The sequence below is a fragment of the Calonectris borealis genome, chromosome 1 (genome assembly GCF_964195595.1).
Source record: "Calonectris borealis chromosome 1, bCalBor7.hap1.2, whole genome shotgun sequence".
Taxonomy (NCBI): Eukaryota; Metazoa; Chordata; class Aves; order Procellariiformes; family Procellariidae; genus Calonectris; species Calonectris borealis.
Genome location: NC_134312.1, coordinates 52,931,077 through 52,952,325, shown reverse-complemented (window position 1 = coordinate 52,952,325; position 21,249 = coordinate 52,931,077). Strand labels below are relative to the sequence as shown.

The following is a 21,249-nucleotide window of genomic DNA, read 5'->3' as shown; positions in this document are numbered from 1 at the left end:
AGGGTGTTGACACACGGTGGTCCTAAATATAGTGGGAAGTACTGTCTTCTGGGAGGGAATGGAGGCAGCTCTGGTGTATGAAACCATATATACAGTCTGGAAGAGGTACGTGAAGACACTGCTGTTTGCAGAGCAGAGGCATGCTTCTGCAATTAGGGCTGCTTTACACTTTGAAGCCATTGTAGCCATGCAAGAGTAGCATTGAAATACGAAATTTTTTTTTCCACTAATGCTTAAGTTTCCAACTTTCTGCTTCTGCCCTCTCTGTTTTCCTGAGAGCAGTGGTGGTTTTGTATGTGGTAGAGAGATATAAGTGGGGAACAGTTGCAGTGAATTTGGAACACTTTTTTGGAAGTGTTCTTGGAGTTTGGACAAGCACAAGGTATTTGAACCTGTCCACTGATGGTCATGTTTGTGTGCAACAGAGATTTTTTTTCATTGCATCTGATAAAAGTAATAGACCTCCAGGACAAAGTTTGTCTGTCCTGTGTTTCTTACGCAAGGATGATTCTACCTGATAACGCAAACTGTACATGTCATTCAGAGAACGTGAAAAGCATGGTGAATAGATTTAAAAGTGATAACGTTTATTCATTGTGCGGTTCCTTTTCTCCCATCTTGCCCTCTCTGAGCGTTCGCTGGCTGTTCCTCACTCTCTTCCTCATCCCTCCCATTCCCATGAATCCCTTGAATCCTCATCACTCACTGTTTGCCTGCACCTCTACAGTTCCTTCTCCAGTCTCCTCCTCTCCTTCCCTTGTTTTTGCTCCCGCTCTGCTGCCTTCTCTTCCTGTTTCATTTTCCTTTCCTCCTTACTCATTTTTGAGCCTTTTCTTTTTTTTTCCCCCCAGTTTTCCACATCTATACCTGCTTTGGTTTATTCCTTCGTTTTACAGGGTTTTTCCTCTGTTTGCTCTTGCCTCTCATTTTCTCTGCTGATTGTTTGCCTCGCACTGCTCTCTGTCTGCTTAGCCTGTGTAGTGAACTAACTTGTTAAAAGGTTTAAAGAGAAAATGGCTTCACTCTGAATGGATCTTCATTTAATGATTGCAATGTGTTCTTTCTAACGAGGTATTTTTGTTATTATTTCAGGTCTTAAAAATTAGCTTGATTGGCCACCGGAAGCGCGTTCTGGCGTCTTTGGGAGACAGGCTTCACGAAGATCCTCCTCAGAAACCACCTCGGTCAATAACCCTCAGGGTGAGTCTCCATGAAACTTTGTTCGCATTCTCGAAAAGTCAGCAAGCATTTCATCACATTGACATGAAAACAACGGCCGCTTTGAGTGGGGTTCGACTTACCTCACTTCAGAAGTTTACAGTGTAGACGTCTTAGGCTGACCTGCTCAGTTACACCTCCCCGTATAGCCAGCAGAGATAAATTGGCATTTTTACAGGGTGATTCATCTGCCCTGTTTCAGATGTCAACCTTAGGATGAGATAAGTAGTATCTTAGAAGTACCAGCTTATCTTCTTTGCTCAAGAAACTAGCTCAGGAGCAGGTGTGTACAAGCTGCACATCTACATTTGCCCACAGGAATCCCAGCCCAGGCGATCGATATTGCGGAAAGAGAGTTACCATTTTCTTTTCATGTTTTCAAATGCTTGCACTTTTCAGACCTATGCTTTATGCTTTCTTTAAAGAGAGCCACTTGAAATTGTTGAGATACAAATGCCATTAAGATGTTTGTGTGTATCAAAAGTTTGTCACATTTTTAATTTTCATTTGTATTCGTTCTTTCAGAAACCTTGTGGCAATGTCCCTGGGGTTTCTCCACACTTGACCAGATTTAATCTCCTCTCCTTACACCACCTTCACTCGGTTTCTCCGATCCAATGCCCTTGCTTCCTTGCCGTCTGTTACCCTTATTGAGTTGTGGTCTGATGACCCATTCCTATGTGTTCTCTCCAAGAGACTTCATAGCAACACTTTTTATTTTGATATTTTAGGTCACACCATTTGCATTTGATTGGATCTGATTATTTTCATGGGGCTGCATTTCTGACTGGAATCTCATTCGGGACTGAATTTCTGAATGTCAGAGAGTGTCGGTGCTCCCAATTTATATTTCCTGGTGTAAAGAGAAATAGAGAAAGACAGAATGAGGGCTTATTTTTACATACACTTACAATTTCTGTGACCAGCCTGTTTTCACCCTGCATATTCTCAAATGCCACATATAGACATTTTAGATCCACCCCCCAAATTTAGCCTATTCCTAATGCCATGTTGAAAAAGGTCTCACAAATCTATAACATCCTGCTCTAAGGCACGTTGCACAAATGTGCGCATATTTTTCTTGTGTTTTATATTTGATATATTATGTGAATGATTTCCTCATGCATGGCAGGTGTTAGAACACTCCCAGGAAAGAGGAATCATTTGGAAGTCGCACATTTTTGCTCAATAATTTCAGTGCTCTGGACCGGGGAATTAGTTCCTCTTCAGGAGGTGGGAAAGTTTCCACAGCCTGTGTTATTGGTTAGGACTGTATATTCTCAGTTAATAGTGAAGAGAAAACTGGATGTCCCCCATCTGTAGTCAAAATGATAAAAAGTAGACTGGTGCTCCACAGCTAGAGCTACTGATGCAGGCAAGTGCTAAATGTCATTTATCACCTCGTGGTATTGGAGTCTTCACAGACAATCCTAAAGAGGAAGAGATGAGTTTGGACTAATGTTTTCTTTCCCATCAACTGCTATGATGCCATTTCACACGAAACGAGGACATAGTATTTAGTCTGTAGTTTGCAATAATTTTTAGCTTGAAAATTGGTTTAAATAAAGTATCTGTGGCTACTAGAAGATCGATTTATGTCTATTAGAAAAGATAGTTTAAAGAGTCTACCTTTAAGGTCCCAAGGTCAACCTAAGCGTGGCTAACACTCTTCATCTTTTTCAACTCTTTTTGTATTAGCTTTTAAAATATTTCAAAGTAAAAAATAGTTAAACATTGAGGAAAAACAACAAACATAAAAATATCCACAAAACATATTATTGCCACAATAACTGTCTACTAAGGAAAAGTTATTTTGATTTCAAAGTCATGTACTCGAAAGCTAGAAAATGCTGGATCTCAGGTTACCTATGCAATCTGGCTTTCCTTCCTTGAGTGCATTATAGTCTTTAATTACAGGACCAGTTTCCATGTTAATCATTGAACCCCATCCTCACCCAGTTGGCACTGGAAGCTGGAATTTAAACTGAAGGAATGACAATTGAGACTGAAAATCTGAAGAAGCAGCATTACAATAGTAATGATAATTTAAGACAAGAGTGAATTCACTAGAGAGGATTCCTTTTTTTAGGAACTGGTTAGACAAACATCTGTGGGGTATGAGGTGCACCTAGGCAGCCTTAAGCTCCCTTCCAGCCCTGACCTGTGTGGTTCCAGCATTACGTGACCAGCAGGACTGAGAGGTGGGGATGAAGCAGGTTATGATAGTGAAATACATGATCAGGCATCCCCGCAGGGCATTGTATCCATGCATTCACAACAGGGTGGAAACATGATAGGAATACCTGGTGACTAACAGTAGCATGGTACTGAGTACAGGATAGCACTTGCGCGGGCATCCATGCCTGGTCTGCAGAGCGTAAAGAAGATGAGAATGTGCTTATGGAGTGAGGAAGAGGAATGAAGGAAGAATGGGAGAGAGACTCATGATTAAAGGAATAGCTGTAGCTATGAAAATACAGATTTACACCTGCTTTTGCCACAAAGCCCTTGGGTAACACTTGGTAAGTTATTTAGGTAATTGCCTCATAAACAGTCACTAATTGTCTGTTACTGACATTCTGCATATTTGACTGGAGTCTGGAGTCTGATTTATACAAGTGCTGAGCACACAGTGCTGCAAATTAGATCAATAGAAGTGGAGTTTTGAATACAAGCACTTGGAAAATCAGGCAATAGATACTGTAATTGGGCATCCGAAGTGACTGATATTTTTTAACCTTTGTCTGTGTGTCTCAGGTCCCCCACACTGAAGTGGTGATTATAAAATGCCAGAAGTCACAGGGTGTGGTGAAAATAAATTGATCGACATTTGTAAAGCACTTACGAGCATCATTAAAATGACAATATTAGTCATCCGATCTTCAGAGCAGGATTTTAATAGAGTTTAGGGAAGGGGTTTGGGGCCACGAAACAAGGTGAGAACAAAATACTGACTACACGATAACTAATGATAACACAGTGCTGAGTATATGACAACATGCTGCACAGTTGAGGATCCATCTGTGCTGTGAAGGACGACTTTGAGAAAATAGCATAAAATCATACAATTACAGACTGTTCCATAATGCAGAGGCACCGTAATTCTTTTATTTCTTGACTTTGTAATTCTTGTCTGTATTGCCTTGCCAGCAATCTTCTGATACAGATTTCTGAGTGAATTTCCTCTTTATATGCAGTTTGATAAAACAGGAAAAGCTCAATGAGAGCTGGAATCTGCATATCCATTGCACGGTCATCCGTCACCTCGATGCGCTGATGGCCCTAGCAGTCTACTAACAGTGGGTGAATCGTGATTCGGATCAGAGAGAGGTTACGTACCTGGCTGGAGGGGCAGGTAGCAGTCATTAGAAGGGATATTGTTGTGTGCCCCTGTACTCAGGTTATTTTCAGGGCAGAGGTGTCTGCACCATCTAGTCAGAATTGGGCCCGTGGAAGAACCGGGGGTAGCCTTTAGACGTTATGCCTCACCAAACCTTCTGACTGTGCGCAGATTACAGCTTTTCAGAAGCTTTTAACTGGGCCAAATGTAGGTGGATTTCGTGAAGGAGGGAAAAAGACTATCCCTAAGAGGAAAACACTCCTTTCTTTGCCCTGGGAAATGTCAAGTGCTTGTCTCAGATCATAGGAAAACTAGAGAACTAAAAAACAAAAAAAAATCCCAGTTAATTAAAAGCTGCTAAACAGTTATATAGTCCTGATTTTAGTCAACCAACATGGAAAATACTAATCTGTTATTGTGATTGCAAGGAATAATGTCACGTAGACTCCTACATTTCAAATATTAACATCAGATGTTACTATCACTTGAACACATACAGAGAATTGCAACTTTCTTTTCCATTTGGAAGAGATTACAGCTCTCTGATTTCTTACACCAGATCTTGTTTCTTAACAGCATGGAGTAAAGTACCTTGATGCTTTTCAGAATTAGGTTTGCTTCAATGTAATAGTGCATGAAATATCCACTTTAATTCTTCCTTTAAATAAAAAGGCAGGGTTTTTTACCCTCCGTGCACACTGGAGCAGGTCTTTGCTTCCTCTAATATCTTCAGGTCCTTTCTTGTTGTTCAGTAATGAAATACAGTATTACAGCAATAGGTAATTTAGACAAGGTCTGCACTGTGCAAACACACTCCTGGGTACGTTCTGCCTCCAAAGAACTTACTATCAGAGAAGTCTCTAGTGTCAGATGAATTGCGCCCAGTAACCTACATCGTGAGAGGGGAACACGTTTCCCCATCCAGTTGCTGTGACGGTGTTTTACAGCCAGCGCTGGGGTGGCCTGTGTGCAGGCTGGCTGGCCAGTGCCCTGTAGCTCTGCTCCTGCTGATTGCAGTCTCCGGGACAGTGTTGAATGGTGGAGCTGGGCACCAATGTTTGTAATTGGTGTTTGAACAAGTGATGTGATGTGCGTGAGAATCAGTGTTTCCAAACGTGCATACGGTGGCTGTCTGTGAGCCATGTGGTGGTGGCAGATTCTGGTAAAATGTGTGATCAGGAGGACATGTTTAGCTGTTTATTAGGTAGAGTTCATGTATCAATTTGCTGTGGTATTTGCACACTGACTGATACAAGGTCACAGTTGAACACATTGCAAGAAAAGCCTGGTAAAATATTTGTACTCTGATGCTTTCATGCATTCTAGGAATTGTTGTTTAGCTTGTTTCTGATATCCAGTACTTCAAGTTAAACGGATGTTCTACAAGACATATAAAAATTGCAAAGTGTCTATATTTTGTAAATGTTCATGCATTTCTTTTTTCCAGCAAGAGATGTTGCTAGAGTTCAAATCACTTTCAAATCACTTTCACTGCTCAGAGTGGTTGCTCAGAAGTGGTGAGAAAGTATTTCATCTTACAAATAGCTAGTCTTAAATCATGGTTTTATTTGGGCCTTGACAAGAAGAAACTGAATGTTTTATCTCTCTACCAGTCCTAGAAGGGAGTATATATTACGCAAGAAGGTTTTGGAGAGGGAATTTGCCACTAGTTCCTGTAAATAGTGAATTATTTTTCCTTCCACATGGGCTCTGCACCTTAGGTAGCAAATCTCGAAAGTTCATGCACAGTAACCTCTACTTCAGGAATTGTTCCTTAATTTTTTTAGGATGAATAATTCAAATACACTTTTAAATGTGTGGTTTGAAGTCAGCAATATGCTGTTCTTCTTATGCTGCATTTTTCTTCTCTCTGTCCAGGAACCCAGCGGTAACCACACTCCTCCTCAGTTGTCTCCATCACTTAGCCAAAGCACTTTCACTACTGGTGGCTCCCTGGACGTTCCCCACATTATCATGCAGGGCGATGCAAGGAGAAGAAGAAATGAAAACTATTTTGATGATATTCCCCGGTCAAAGCTGGAGAGGCAGATGGCACAGGTAGGGTTAAAACGATGCCATTAAAAGGCTGCGCCTTGCTGCAATTGGTTACAGAACTAATCCTAACCGTAGCTGTGGATCATATATGAAGGCTGAATTGTAAACTACAATTTTACAATTGTAAAATTGACAATTTTTCCAAACTGTCTGTTCCAGTTCTCTACATTTCAAATAGCGTAAGTTGGCGTGCGGTTTCTCCTGAGAGGTAGTTTTGGGGGTATTGAGGTGCCTGGAGGCTGAGATGAAGGTGCCTCCTGCACACCAGAGCATGCAGACTCCTGCCGGCACTGACTCTGCCTCTCGCTTCTGTAAGAAGGTGCAGATTCCTCAATTTCTGAGCAACCTAGGTAAAAATAAGCTGACATCAGTTCACTGCGAGGAACTCAGAGGACTTGGGGGGTGGTGATTGCTGCATTTATTAATGGAGAGGGTCAGCATTGTGCTAAACTTTGTGATCTGGGGATATATCTTGAGTGTTTAAAAAAAGATTTAACTGTGCAACAACTCATTTCAGCATTGCAACAGCGCTAGACTCAATTGGATGTTGAATCAAACTGTTCGTGAAAGAAAGCCTAAAGTAGCCTCCATTTCTAAATTCTTTTTACCCAATCACAATAAGGCTACTCATAATTTTAAATCAAGCATACGTTGACCAGAGTGGTGTCTTGTACCATTCTAAAAGGCAGTAAAGTTAAGCTTGGACAGCCTGTTGGCAAAAATGCTTCAGGACGAACTCCGCTGTTTTTTGGTGGTACGTACGATGAAAAACAGCCAGGTCTTAAGCCGTGCGGTGCTTTGCAACGCATGTTGGAATTAGGGCTTTGATTTGCCATCATCAGAAGCAGATGGGCAGCCAGCGCGGTTCCTGGAGCAACTCACTCCACGAAGGAGCAGGTTGCTGCATGCTGCCCTGCGTGAGGCTTCCCAGCGGTTCTCTGCCTGCCACAGCCCAAAATAGAGCCTCTATCCAAAATTCAGCCTCAAAATGGAAACAGCTATGCAAATAACTGTGTTATGGTTAACGTAATGAACAAAAGGCTGCAGTCTCTCTGCTAATTGCATGAACAAGAAGAAGTAATTAAATAAACAAGCAAAACAAGGTGCTGCTGTTACCTGGGAACACAGAAACAAATTGAATTCCATTTGTTCAGAGGACATTTCTAGGGAAGCGAAATTGCATTTGGTTGGGTGGGGCTGTTTCCTTATCTCTTTTCAATCTCCTAATTTTCTGCTGTATAATCTTATTGTACAGAATTAAGGGGAAAGTTGCCTGGTGAATGAGCTTGTTTTCAAACCAAAGTCTGCTGGGCTTTTGTGGCAAGAACAAGGTTGAGCTGAAGTCCAGCAAGCAAAAGCCCAGTTCTTAACGTGAAGATATTTCTTTGAAGGTCATGAAATTTCGGAGTTTGAGCGTGAAATATACACTTGTTCATGGCTGAGTAGACTGGTTCATCTACTTAGTTCATTTTATCACTTGGTTCACAAATCCCTATTCTCACTTCCTCTTTTAGTCACTAACACTGAAGGGAAAAAAACCAAACAAAACAATCCCAAAAAACGTACTAACAATCCTTCCTGTCTCCTTGTCACTCTTTTCTTTTCCTATTTGAAGTCCTGATATTCTTAAGAGGTATGACGCACTCTCATACATGGCACCTGGAGATTTTCTTTGGGCTGTTAAAAATTGCTTTTCCACAAAGACAGTGATTTGTTGCATATCCAAAGAGAAAACTGAGCAGTTAGTACTTACACCACTCCAAACCACTTTAAAACTAATTAAGTGCTGGGATATTTTTTTTTGTAGGAGTGTGTACCCACTGAATGAATGACTTCAGTGCCTTCTCTCTTAACTTTCACCATGGAATATAGCAGTCATCCTTTGGGACTCCAAAGGGGAAAATGGATTCAGATGAAATCCATAAAACAGTGTTTCGTGTTAGTCCCTGAACTCCAATCTGTTTGGAATCTTTCTCAGCTCTGCCCCCAAATTCTGCACTCCTGATGTATGTAAAATTCCCTTTGACTTTAATGGGAAAGTCAATGACTCTCTCTGGTGATCATTCTCACTAAATTGGACTCACCCCATTAAGAGGCTAATCAGGGATTTCTTCAACCATTCTAGCCCAAAAATAGATTTTTAAATTTATTTTTTGCAATATGTGCTTTGCTAAAATGAACTATATTTCCTTCAATCTTTTCCCCCAAAGCCTCTTCGAAATTAAAGGTAAAATAATTGTTTCTGGAAAATAAAGACAATCCAACTGATTCTTAACATGAGCCTTCTGCTCCGTGTTGTTTTTTGTTTTTTTTTTTTTTTTTAATCTAGCAACTTCCTCCTTGCAGTTTGCAAGATCAACAACAACTTCTGAGCTGATACCAGTCCAGCTTTCCAGCTAGAATATTTCTCAAAAACAGAATGATGTAGAGGGATTATTGGAATTGCTTTGAGGATATTCTTTGTCTTAACCCTTTCTTTGCTAGGCTGTTTGCATGCTGCTGTATGAGTCTGCATGTTTACTGGATGCTATAGTAGACAGATGTGCATAAAGACATCTTTGATGCTGTGATTTTTTAGGTTTTAGGTGTGTTCTTGACAATGAGATTAATGGTATTTTTATGACCTTGAAGAGAGAGGCCAACATGGTATTGAGAGCTTATTCATGGTATTACTTTCATGAACTTAGTTTTATTTCAGAAATGTTAGGATAAGACTATTTTTAGCCTCAATTTAAAACCTAAAATCTGAAGATGTTTTGAGAAAATGGTGAGATCTGATGTTTCCATCTTTACTATGGCCTGTGTTTTTACTAAACTTTTACATGGGAGTCATCAAGCACGTTGATCTTTGCATCAGTTATCAACCTGTGTTTGTTAAAACAATGAGCACCACAGTTTAAAACTGTTTTCCTTTGATCGGCTAAATGGTTTCAAACAAATCTCTAAACCATAATCAAATCTGCTTGTAAGTAATACAACACTTTGTCTCCTGGAGGAAGTACTGATTTAAATTTACTTAATATGGGTGGTTTTGTCTCAAGGCCAGCATGTACCTTCATGCACAGTTCCCTAGCAGACTGTTTGCGACCTAAAAGGGGAAAATCCTAATATAAACATGAGTCTAACCAATTTAGATTCCCCACTGGAATAGGTTTGATCATCCAATTCTCCGGTTGGTCATCCAACTTTGAAAGTCTTTGATGTCTGGTTGGATAAATCACAACTGCCAAAAAGGTCATATAGAAGGTTGTGAGATGGTTTGTTTCCCAAAAAAAAAGGAAAAAAAAAAATCTGGATAGGATCGAGTACTCTGAGTCATGTTTGACTGTGGATGTTGAATTCAGAGCCTGCAAACTGTAGATTAATATGATCAAATTAACATAGTTTAAAATAGCTGAGGTTACTCTTAAGATCGCCTAAACCTTTAAAATAGAACTGAAATCATACAGGCAAAGCCTAAGGACTTTGGAACCAAAATCAATAGGAGGAGTCCCATTGAAGGGATTGGGCTCTTCATTCACCCCTGAAATCGTGGTGGGGGGGAAATACATATTTGCGGGGAGGAGCTTTGGAGGTTAAAAGGAAGCATAGCTAAGTTCATTAAAATACACCAATTAAAATGTCAGGTTTTTGGGATTTGTAATTCTCCAGGCAACAGAGAAGCTTTAGGTACTAGCTGCAAGCATATCCCAGACTGCCAGCCCCGAGGCTGTTGCTATTTATTGCTCCAGCCAGTGACAGGCGGTGCTTTTAGCCACCACGGTCCCTAAGACCTCTCACCGTTGTGTTCAGAGCGCTGCTCCCTGCCCCGAGCCGGGAGCGAGGGCCGAAAGCATCCTCCCCGCAGCAGGCGGGCAGGGAGGTGCGGGGAGCCCACCCCGCTCCTTGCAGAAGCAGAGCTGGGTCAGGCATCGCCCCGATGCTGACGCACGCTCTCCCCACAGGGCTGAACTTGTGGTGCACCCCGAGATGGGAGAGGTCTGTCATTTCGGGAGGCGGTGGGCGGGCGGGCGCCTCTTTAGGGCTCTGGGGAAAGCTCCCGGCTGTCTCTGCCTCTGGGAGAAAAAACTGGTAATGAGTCAGAGTAAGCTTTCTTGTAGGATAAACCTAGTCATGGCCCATATGCGGAGCACCCCAGTGGGCTGTGATGGAAGGAGGAGAATCCTTTAAGATCTCAGAGAGTTGGAAAAATTATTCTCAAAGGCTGGCAGGAGAAGTTCTTTCCCAGAGATGCTGAACGCAGACCTAATTTTAAAAACCTTTCTGGGTTCCTCAGTCCCATGGTCTGAGAGCTCTTACTTTTCTTTTTTTTTCCCCCCCTAAAACACAAGATAACTTAAATGTAAGGTCATTGTAATGACTGGGTTGTAAGTTTGAAGTAAAGCCTTGTAACATTATTTTGTGAGATACAATAATTCATTGCAGGATTAGGATTGATATGCAGGAGACAGTCATTTAAATGGAGTTAGTACCGGAGATTCTTTACCTACAATAGAGGAAAAGTGTAATGAAAACAAGAGACAGAATTAGCGAAAGCAGGTTTATAGGAAAATTGTGAAATACTTTTGCTACTTTCTGAAATAATACCTTCAACTCAATATTATCTTCCAAATACTTAACAGATACTAGTGCATTCATATTTCCAGTGCACTGTGGGACTATGTGGTTTAAAATCATGTTTTCCATTTTACAGCTAAGAAAATTGAGGTACAGGGATGTTGCAGGATGGCTAAGATGACACTGAAAGTTTGAAGGAGCCAAAAATAAAACTCTTGTCTCATAAGACCCACCTTTAATTTTTTAACTTTTAACCACAGTATGACTTTTTTTATTTGCTTGTTTCCTGTTTGTTTTCCTGTCTCCTTCTCTGCTTTGGAAGGATTTAAAGATTATGGTGAATGAAGGAAAATATGCCCAGGAGAATATTGGTGTGTAAAATGGGATTATCTAAGAAGCAATGAAGAATAGGTTTTATCAATGGTTGAAATTACTGGTGAAATAACAGAATTCTTTACTAGTAGATATAAGAAGCAATATTTACTAGCAGATATAAGAAGCAATAAATACAAAAATATGGTTGTCTAGATTATTTCATTCTGTTGTTATTTCTAAGGTTTCTTACTTCTATTTTTTATAAGCGTAAAATAGTGTATGTTGTGAGGATGAACAGCCAGCCATTTTAAAGACAAGTATGTAAAATCCAAACAAAATGCTCTAACGTTCATATTTTAGGTGCATTTTATTTTTAATATGGAAGGATGACTGAACTATGAAGACCTTCGATTTAACATCAAAAGAAAAATGCTTAACTGAATCTATTTTTATTGCATGGTGTAGACGCTACTGAGAATTGTCTTTTTAATTCAGATAGCTACAAATGCCATAGAGGGCTATATCTTGAACTGTAAATTTCAGCACACTTTCATCTGTAAATCTCTTGAGTATTGTGTATTTAATGGACAAGTAAACTGATAAAGACAGTATGAAAAACCTAAGTAATTTCTGCCTGAATAGAAGGAGACAATTTTTTCAAGAATGTTACAGAAGCTAGCATTTTAGAAATGAAGTCGTGGGATGTGGATCATACCTACATGCTGCTTCAGCATATGGAATTAAGGAAGCCGCTTCTATATTTAGTATTAATGATCCAAACTAAAGCCATAAATACTACACCAAGAAGGGGACAGATGTTCTTTTCAAGATGGGGACAGATGTTCTTTATTAATTTATTGTTTTTCACACTCAGTCTTATGAGCTAGAAGTTCTACGTTGGAAAGGTTGTATGAAAAATGGAGGAGGACTGTATGAAAAATGGAGAAGACAAGGTACTTTCTACTGTCAAATAAACTATTCTTATTGAAAATCTGAATATTTCAGAGTCAAAGCTGAATTTTAATATTTAACATTTACATTTTTGAGCTGCTGGAAGAAAGTTGTACTTAGAGTTTGGGGTGCTCTTCTGAAAGAGCCCACTTTTTTTTTGTTGGGGTTTTTTTGGGGAGGTAAAATGTAGATACCTGTACTAATGTTCAGGGACCAAAGTCTCATAACCTTTATTGGTGGTATTTGTTCAGAAGTTTGTATCCTCTATGCAAGGCTAAAAGGCTGGGGTGCGCTTGTAGCTGGCAGCACCAGCAGAAGGGGCGTTGTCAATCAGAAGAGGCTTGGCTGCTCACCACGGGTCGCGGGGCCAGAGCTGCGCCTGTCAAGCTGCACCTCCAGGAGCCGGGCAGGGCAGCCGAAGCCTTAGCAAACCCCCGGGAAGACCCTCCGCCGGTCCTCCCCAGCAGGAACCCAGCTCCTGGGCTACTGGATCGAAATCAAATGAAAACCGACTGCTGATCAGAGAAGGTGGCCATCGCATGAAGGAGGGTGTCAGCTGGGTGAGAGAGAAGCACAGCTGTGTTATTAGTCTTTTCTCGTCAGAGGAAAATGTGCAAAGCGTGGCTCTGCGTGGAGGAAGAGGTGGAGGTGCACAGGACCTGGCATCGACCCTGGCATGGGAGGTTGGCTTTCCTTCTCTCCCTGCCACCGGCTGGAGGGAATAGTCTTTGGAGGCTCGCTGTGGTCCTGGGCCAACCGTCTCCCTTCCCTGGGTGTGCTGGCCGTGGCACGCACCTTCTTGTGAAACCTCGCTGGGAGCTGCTGACAGGGTGCACTGACCCGGAGCGTGGTGTCGCTGCTCACGCCTGTCACTCACTGCCTGCCTGCAAGAAAGCTGTTCCAAGGTGGCAAGCGATTTTCTGGAAATCTTCATGTAAAGTATTTTCAGGAGAAGCAAAAGAAATATACCAATGCAAAACACATATACTTATTCTAATAAGAAGTGTTATTTCTAATTTCTGCTTCTCTAAAAGAAACACACTTCAAATTTCACTCTCTGTCCCTGAAGATCTTGTTTTCGAAGAAAGATCTGTGATTATTCCTGCCGGTAAGGCAAGCTTTCCCCAGAGCTCTGGGAACATTTGGGGAAGCAACATCTATTGAGGCGGCACAACTGTTCTCCCACAGTCCTAAAACATTTGGAGTGACGATTACAAAAGGGGCCAGACAGCCCCATTCATTCGATTTTCATTTGTTTCTTTCAGCTGTTGCACCTTTAAAGATTGTTCGCCATGCCAAGAGTGATTTTTCTGGGATATGATCCAAAATTCTCCTCATTTCTAGAGCTAGACTGAATTATGGTTAGCGAGTTAGATAACGTGCATCAAAGGGAGCGGGGTTTGCTGCTGTTTCTCTCCTTCCCTCTCCGCCTCGCTGGGGCTGCAGTGCCAGGGGATGGGAGCGATTTCCCGGGGCTCAGCCCTGCGGTGAGACAGCGGAAGAGACGGCGGGGGAATAAGCCTGGAGGTTATGTTCAGCAGCTCCTCTTCTCCACATGCACCGGCTCTGCGACGTGGAAGTGCGGGAGAAGGCGAGCCTTGCCAGGGAGAGGTGGAGAAGGCAGCAGAAGATCAGGAGTCACCAACAAACTTCTCGGACCAACTCAGGGGTGAACAGACTGTTGGGGACCCACATTACCTAACCAGGGCCATGCCCTGGTGTTTTCTAGATTTCTTCTTGTTGTTGTTGCTCTCTCCTGGATTCCCTCAGTGTGCCTCCATCCTCCTTGAATTGCAATGGCTAAAACTGGACGCCACCCCATATGAGACCTCGCTGGTGGCTGTGTATGGCACAAAAGTTCCTTCCCATGTGTTACAATATGCTAATTTTATTAAATACCTCCTTTTTTATTTAGGAGAAGGGAGTTCAGCGAAGGGCCACCAAGATGGTTGGGGGCTGGAGCACCTCCTGAAAAGAGGCTGGGGAACCAGGGCTGGCTGGAGAAAAGGTGATTTTGGGTACAAAAACTGAGAGAGGAAAGGTGCTGACTGGGTGGCAAGAGAAACTTCCTCTGCAGGAGGACAGGCAAGGCGGGGGACAGGTTGCTCACAGAGGCTGTCCAGACTCTGTCCTTGGAGGTTTTCAAGATGTGATGTGCTGGTTTTGGCTGGGATAGAGTTAATTTTCTTCATAGTAGCTACTATGGGGTTATGTTTTGGATTTGTGCTGAAAACAGTGTTGATAACACAGGGATGTTTTCGTTACTGCTGAGCGGTGCTTACACAGAGTCAAGGCCTTTTCTGCTTCTCACCCCACCCCACTAGCGAGCAGGCTGGGAGGGGACACAGCCGGGACAGCTGACCCCAACTGACCAAAGGGATATTCCATACCATATGACGTCATGATCAGCATATAAAGCTGGGGGAAGAAGAAGGAAGGGGGGGACGTTCGAGGTGATGGCGTTTGTCTTCCCAAGTCACTGTTACGTGTGATGGAGCCTTGTTTTCCTGGAGATGGCTGAACACCTGCCTGTCAATGGGGTGTAGGGAATGAATTCCTTGTTCTGCTTTGCTTGCGTGCGCGGCTTTTGCTTTACCTATTAAACTGTCTTTATTTCAACTCACGAGTTTTCTCACTTTTACTCTTCTGACTCTCTCCCCCATGCAACTGTGGGGGGAGTGAGCGAGCGGCTGTGTGGGGCTTAGTTGCCAGCTGGGGTTAAACCACAACAGCCCACCTGACTGGATGAAGCCCTGAGCAACCTAGTCTCATCTCACAGCTGATCCTGCTTTGAGCTGGGGTTGAAATGGAAACTTCTTGAGCTCCCTGCCAACTTGAATTATCCTGTGATTTATTTGCTTATTCTTTTGCAAGACTTTATTTGAAGTCTACTAAAACTTCCAAATCTTTTTGTGTCCTCTCCCCACCTCCCCGTTAAATCACTCTCCTAATTTGTTTGCTATTTTATTTATGTGTTTAATCTTACTTTCCCAAGGAGTTGTCTTGTCTTACTGAATTTTGTCTAACTGATTTCTGTAGTTCATCAAATCCATTTTCAGTTCTTACCCTGTTCTGGAAAGTCTTTGACTCCTGGATCCTCCCCAGAGAGCCTGAGCTCTCCTCCAAGCCATGGCATGGAGCAGGCCATTGCAGATTCCCTCGGCGTGTTCCAGTCCACTTGTGCTTCAATACCAATAATTATTCTCTAAACGTGCATTTCAACTTCTTGTGCAACCACTGCATTTTGACTGAAGCTATTTTGTGTATGGGGTGTGTCACGTGTCACTGCATCGGGAGTTGCACCATCGGTGTCCAAGTCCTGCTGGGCTTCTCCTTGCTGCTGCTGATTTAGTTGGCCAGTTTTCCAACAAAGGAAGGAAATTTGATCTGAGATGATTCGTACTGAACAACCTCATTATAAACATCTTGAATTTTTCTTGTCGGGTAACACATGACAGGCAAGATCATGCTTTTTCTTTGTTATCCTCCGTAGATATACACACATACATGCACATATTCCTAAGTGTTTATTTCAGGTGGCCAGGAGCAAAGTCAGAAGGTCTCATAGGCCACGAGGACCAGTGGATGGTGACTGGATTTTTAAACAATTTTTCTAGTAACTTGCTGGTCCCTGCAGTTAGGCTGGCTATAAATTTCCGAATCTTCCTTTTCTCCCATCTTAAGTATTCTTCTAGCCCTTCTTTGGTCCTTTTAGTATCTTCTATGACTTTCCGACAATAATTGCTCCTAGTTTACGTAAATCTTTGACATCTCCTAACGTGCTATCGAATGAAGTTCATTGAGCTGTGCTGAATACATCAGGACTGCCTTCCACCCAGCTCCTGTTTCTTCTGCATATGCTGTCCAGGTATTCTTTTCTATTGCTTTCCTCCTTTCTTCTCCTTAGAAAGTATATAATTTCCATGATCAATCTTACTGTTTTGTGATCACTTTCAGTACAGGTACTTTCTGTTTTCAGATTATCAACCAAGTCTTCCATGTCTATAGGGATGAAGCCTAAAGTAAGTTCTCCTTAGATAATTTTGTTCACCTTATGAAACACTAATTTGTCTCCACGACCTTGAAGACCTGTATATGTACTGTCCTATAGCTTTTCCAGTAAATATGAGTAATTAGAAAGACTTGAAGCAGACGGAAATGTGCAAACACTTTGTAACATGATTGGCTACTGACTTTACAATAGGTGTCTGAAGTGATTATGCCCTATTGTTTTCTGTCACAGAGGAAGTTAGCAAGAAGAATAAGAAATACTATTTCTTGCGTGAATGAGTTTTCTTGACATCAAGCAGGTTAAGTTAAATAAATAGGAGAAGTGAAAATGTCCTTAATTCTTTTAAAAGACAGACATAAAGGGATTAGGAGACCATGTCAGAACTGCGATTGCTGGGAAGGGAAGGGAGATGGATGAGTGGAGAGCAGGTGACGTGGAGCCTCACCTCCCTCCCTCCCTCTCACACCACTAACCAGCCACCTGTATCATGGGTCACAGATGGCAGGAGCTGTGCAGGCCCTTTCCCCCTTCCTTTGCCCCTCCTGCCCATCAGAGTTGGGTCCCACATTGACTAGACGGGGAAATCTTTTATGCATGGGACATCTATAGCTGTCACAAAAATGTGGTATCACAATAGCAGATTCTTGTTGCGATGTTATTCGTACGCATGTTTGATACTAAACAGGCCAATAGCTGATGCTATTTTTTTTGCTCCTCTTTACCGTATTACTTAGGAAAATGTTATTTGTTAAACTCTCTTTTTCACAGAACCTCTGTGTCAGTGGTATTAAGTGCCCAAGTGTATTTATGTTTATTATGGTGGAAGTGCATGCACAGACTGAACTCTTTTCCTTCTTTTTGAGGGCATATTTTTTGGGAGCTGAAAAGTATGAGTGTTTGAAGCCTAATCCCAATTCTCCCTTCTACTGCCTGTTTTCTGGCCTCAGATACTCACTTAACCTCTTTCCTTTCCTTGGTTCCTTCCTCTTCAGCACAGAAGTATGCAACTTTAAGTACTTCTCCTGGGGATTTCATAATTCATTAAAAAAATTCAACACTTTGAAGACATGAAATATGTATATAGTAAATGCTAAATATTTTTACAGTGGTGCAAGGAAAAGGTTGGCTTCTGAATTTGAATTCATTACCTTCTGTAAAATTAATGTTTCTCCTGTACTGCATTTCAGTACCTTAGTCATTCAAACATTAATGAGTGCAGAACTGAGTAATGAGTTTTGTGCTGGTGCCCTTCTGACTGGGCATTCATACAGTCGTGGAAAATTCTCAGTCTCTGCTGGTCTGCTTGATTTGTTATTGATTTAATAAATCAAGTATTTAAAGATGATTTAGCTTAATCCTAGATCTTCCAAACCTTTAATTCTGAAGGTAGGTCTGTCTAATGGGGGCAGTTCACTCGAACAGTCCTTGGAGCAGAGACCTGGACCCAAGAACTTGTCTCTCGCAGGTGAGTGCTCCAAACATCTGCTTTTACGCACTCTTCTTTCTCCAAAGAATTAAAAATAATAAGAAGGGTTTCCCTTCATTTATAAAAGGGGTTGAAGACAGCCTGTCTTCTGCTGCTTTAACCTGTGAAAGAGGAAGGTGAAATACATAGGTGTGAACTCCCCCAGTCGGAGAAGGGCACCAAATTGAGAGCTCCCAACGCCTGGGGGGGGAGTGCGCTAACCCGTGAGTTTACATTTGGGAGAAGATGAGCTGGGGAGGGAGGGGCAGGGTGGGTACCATTACCGTGTGTAAGAAAGGATTGATTCCCTGCCCTTTTTTGAAATGGTGCAACTTAAAGCTTGCATACATACTTACTGCAGTGTCGCATTACCTGTTCCTGAGTTGGCACCAAAGCAGCTGATAGATGTATCTGGCGTATTTATGCGTTTACGTGCTGCAGCACGGTAGGGCCGCTATCGCAGCATCGCTGTGTCGGCGCAGCAGCCGTGCCGCTCTGCGGCTGAGGCAGCGCTGCCGGGAGAGCCCCGCACGCCTCTGCTGTGCGGGGACAGGCACCAGCTCCTGGCCGATTCGGCCGAGGTAACGCACCGCTCCCTAAGGGTAGGATTTAAGCGTACACCTCTGTCTGTCTCCAGATTACCAAAATGCTGAGAACCGGCTTTATGATATGAAAGCTTCACGGCAACCCCATGCCAGCACCGCTAGCGCCGAGGAGAAATAAAACATTTTCTAGCATACAATACCATGCTGCCTTCCCTTACTCCTTTCAGGACACAGTGAGTGTGTCCAAATAGCACTGCAGTATTTTTTTTTTGATTACCAGATGCTTGGGGATGCTGCACTTGGCATGGAAGTGCCTTCTCTTTTACTCTTCTCTTGAAAAGTGGAGGCACAACCTCCTGCCATGGATCCCCATTCAGGAATCCCCCCCAGGCAAACAAACGTAGGCATCACAGTGATGGGCACGGCTGGAGCATCCAGAAGTCAGTTTGCTTGACATACAGAAAAAAAGGTCATTAGTGCCAACTAATGCAATGTCCTAATAACGGCACAGCAGAAGTAGCCGGAGCGGTGTTTGCTCCTGGCCTTGCACTGAGGGTACGTGTTCATCGCGTGGAAGAGGACTGTTTTGTAGCAAGTTGCAGAGGATGAGGTAGAAGACTGTGAACCAAAGTAAAAGTTTTTATTAGCTAATGCTATCAAAATATAGAGCCCTGCGCGTCATGAAGGAGAAGCAAATAACTTCGAAAACAGGATGGGGGAGAAGAAATTAAGCAGATACGGGAAAGTTTAAGAATTACTGAAGCTGGGAGAAGGGATGTGTGCGCATGCATTTCAAATCGTGAAGGAAATAAGGGGCAATTAACAACATTAGGCAGCCACCAGCCTGTCTGGCAGCACTCGGTAGTCAGTCCAGAGGATGCCAGCCTGCCCTGACAGTAACCAGAAGCGATAACCTAGTCTGTCACCTGCCAGGCAGCCAGGTTTCAGGCTACAAAAGGTAAGAGCAAGAGCCGTATTTCTAAGAAGAGTTGCACTTCTTCGGGTCGTTTTGAGCATCGGTGCTAAATTCCTGCTGCTGCTGCTGACAAGAACCAGCAATGCGCATTCTTGCTGCTGTTAAATTACTGATATATTAATTGCTATCTATTCTGGATGCTGCAGTTGCATCTTTCATGTGTGTTTATTGCCTTTTGTTGCTGCCTGCCGAAGATACTGTGGGCAGATCCTACATCTGATGCTTTGTTTTAGTTGCCTGGCTACTGTAAAATGTTATTTTAGCTTTTGCTGAGGTGTCACAGATGCTTTCTTGATGAGTGTCCAAACAAGGAAATATGTAAAAGATGCTGGTGAATGCTACGCTTGCCTAGTTCTATTGCTTTTGCTAGAGATGCTGCAGTATGCCTACTTTGCTTTGCTACTACAGACTATCTGTAAAATAACATAAGAGGTAGACTGAAGCCTTTCATTTATACAGCGGAGTCATGGTCAATACCAAAGGTAATATTATCTGTATCTTTGTATGCAAAGGAACTGTTGTTGGAAGGAGATGGTGGGCAACTGCTTCACTTAATTGCAATGCATTCTTTTCTGGTAATTGTTACAAAGAAAACATATTTTTCCTATTGACTGTATTGCCAGATTTTTCCCTTCCTCTCTCCCTGTGAAAGTCTCCAACAGAGAGAGATTCAAATCTCAAAACTTTATTGAGATGTTGACTTCAAAATTCTTCCCTGCCAAAAATGGAGAGTAACCAATATTTCTTCTGCTCTCTGCATTTTCTGTTTATGCCTGCGTAACTTTATCTCTTTACATCACCAGCACTTCTGACTAAATTGTTTTCTTGTACTCACAGTTTGAAACCTCTTCTAAAGTCTCTGAATAAGCTATGTTTCCTTCCAGTCAGTCCAAAAATATTTTGTCAGCAAATAAATAAAAAATTACTTTTAACAGCTGTTTTACTTCCTTCTTTAATGTTATTGCAAACCTTTTCTTAATTATTCTTGCCTTTTGGCGGTTGCGGTGCATTAATATTTACAAGATGAGATGTAGTTTTCTGTTTATATTAGCAGTCCTCTGTCTGTGAGATCTGGACCAACCAGAATGCAGGATATCCTTTCTCATCGATTCATCAGGTTCATAATGTAAGATACAGTGATAAATGGCTATGTTGTCACTCTATGGATGTACAGTCTGTTGCCATGGTGTTATCTACGGGTGTCACGTCGCTGAAATGACAAAAAAAAGTTCGTAACTTGTCCGCCCTCTTTTGGGATTATGTGTGCGCGCATTCGTGTATCGTGCCGTGTGGTTAGCATCTGTTGGCTGTATGGTGTACATACAGGACGCGGGGGGATTGCCAGCAGCAGTCTCGCTCAGGGGGAGCTTTGACTTCTGTTCCTGATGTTTTTGTTTGCTCACTTTTCCAAAGCGAGAAACCGTGTAAACAGCTCAGTTTGCACAGTTTCGCCCCCACAATGTGTTGTGCTGCCCTTTCTGTGTTAATCTATAGGCTTTGCCTAGCTGAGGAGCACGCCGTGTTGGCAGAGACACTTTTGGGGAATTAGAGGTAATGCTGATGGTGCTCTGAATTTTCGTCACTTCTGTGACAGAGGCACATGAGGGACGACAGCCAGTCGTTCAGATTTCACTAAGCATAGTATTTCAGAGGAGCCGTAGATTTCTCCTGATTTCTGTCATATAACTGCCTCCTTGGAGCATTTCTGCCGGAGAGGGGCCGTTTTGGCTACCGAGCTTTAGAAGCTTTTAAAATGTAAGTACACCATGAACCTCTTTCCATTATTTCAAAAGCCAAAGATACAAGGAGCTAAAA

General features: G+C 42.4%; 1 protein-coding gene across 2 annotated transcripts in view; it reads left to right on the top strand.

The window, feature by feature from the left end:
* Window positions 1–21,249, top strand: part of ANKS1B (ankyrin repeat and sterile alpha motif domain containing 1B) — a 449,770-nt gene that overhangs the window by 394,414 nt on the left and 34,107 nt on the right. The window contains exons 18-20 of one of the 2 annotated variants that reach the window (XM_075151680.1): window positions 1,093–1,200; window positions 6,437–6,616; window positions 20,486–20,560. In XM_075151680.1, the coding sequence (XP_075007781.1) occupies window positions 1,093–1,200; window positions 6,437–6,616; window positions 20,486–20,560 (363 nt within the window). The remainder of the gene's footprint in view (window positions 1–1,092; window positions 1,201–6,436; window positions 6,617–20,485; window positions 20,561–21,249) is intronic. The other variant, XM_075151688.1, reaches the window with a different exon arrangement.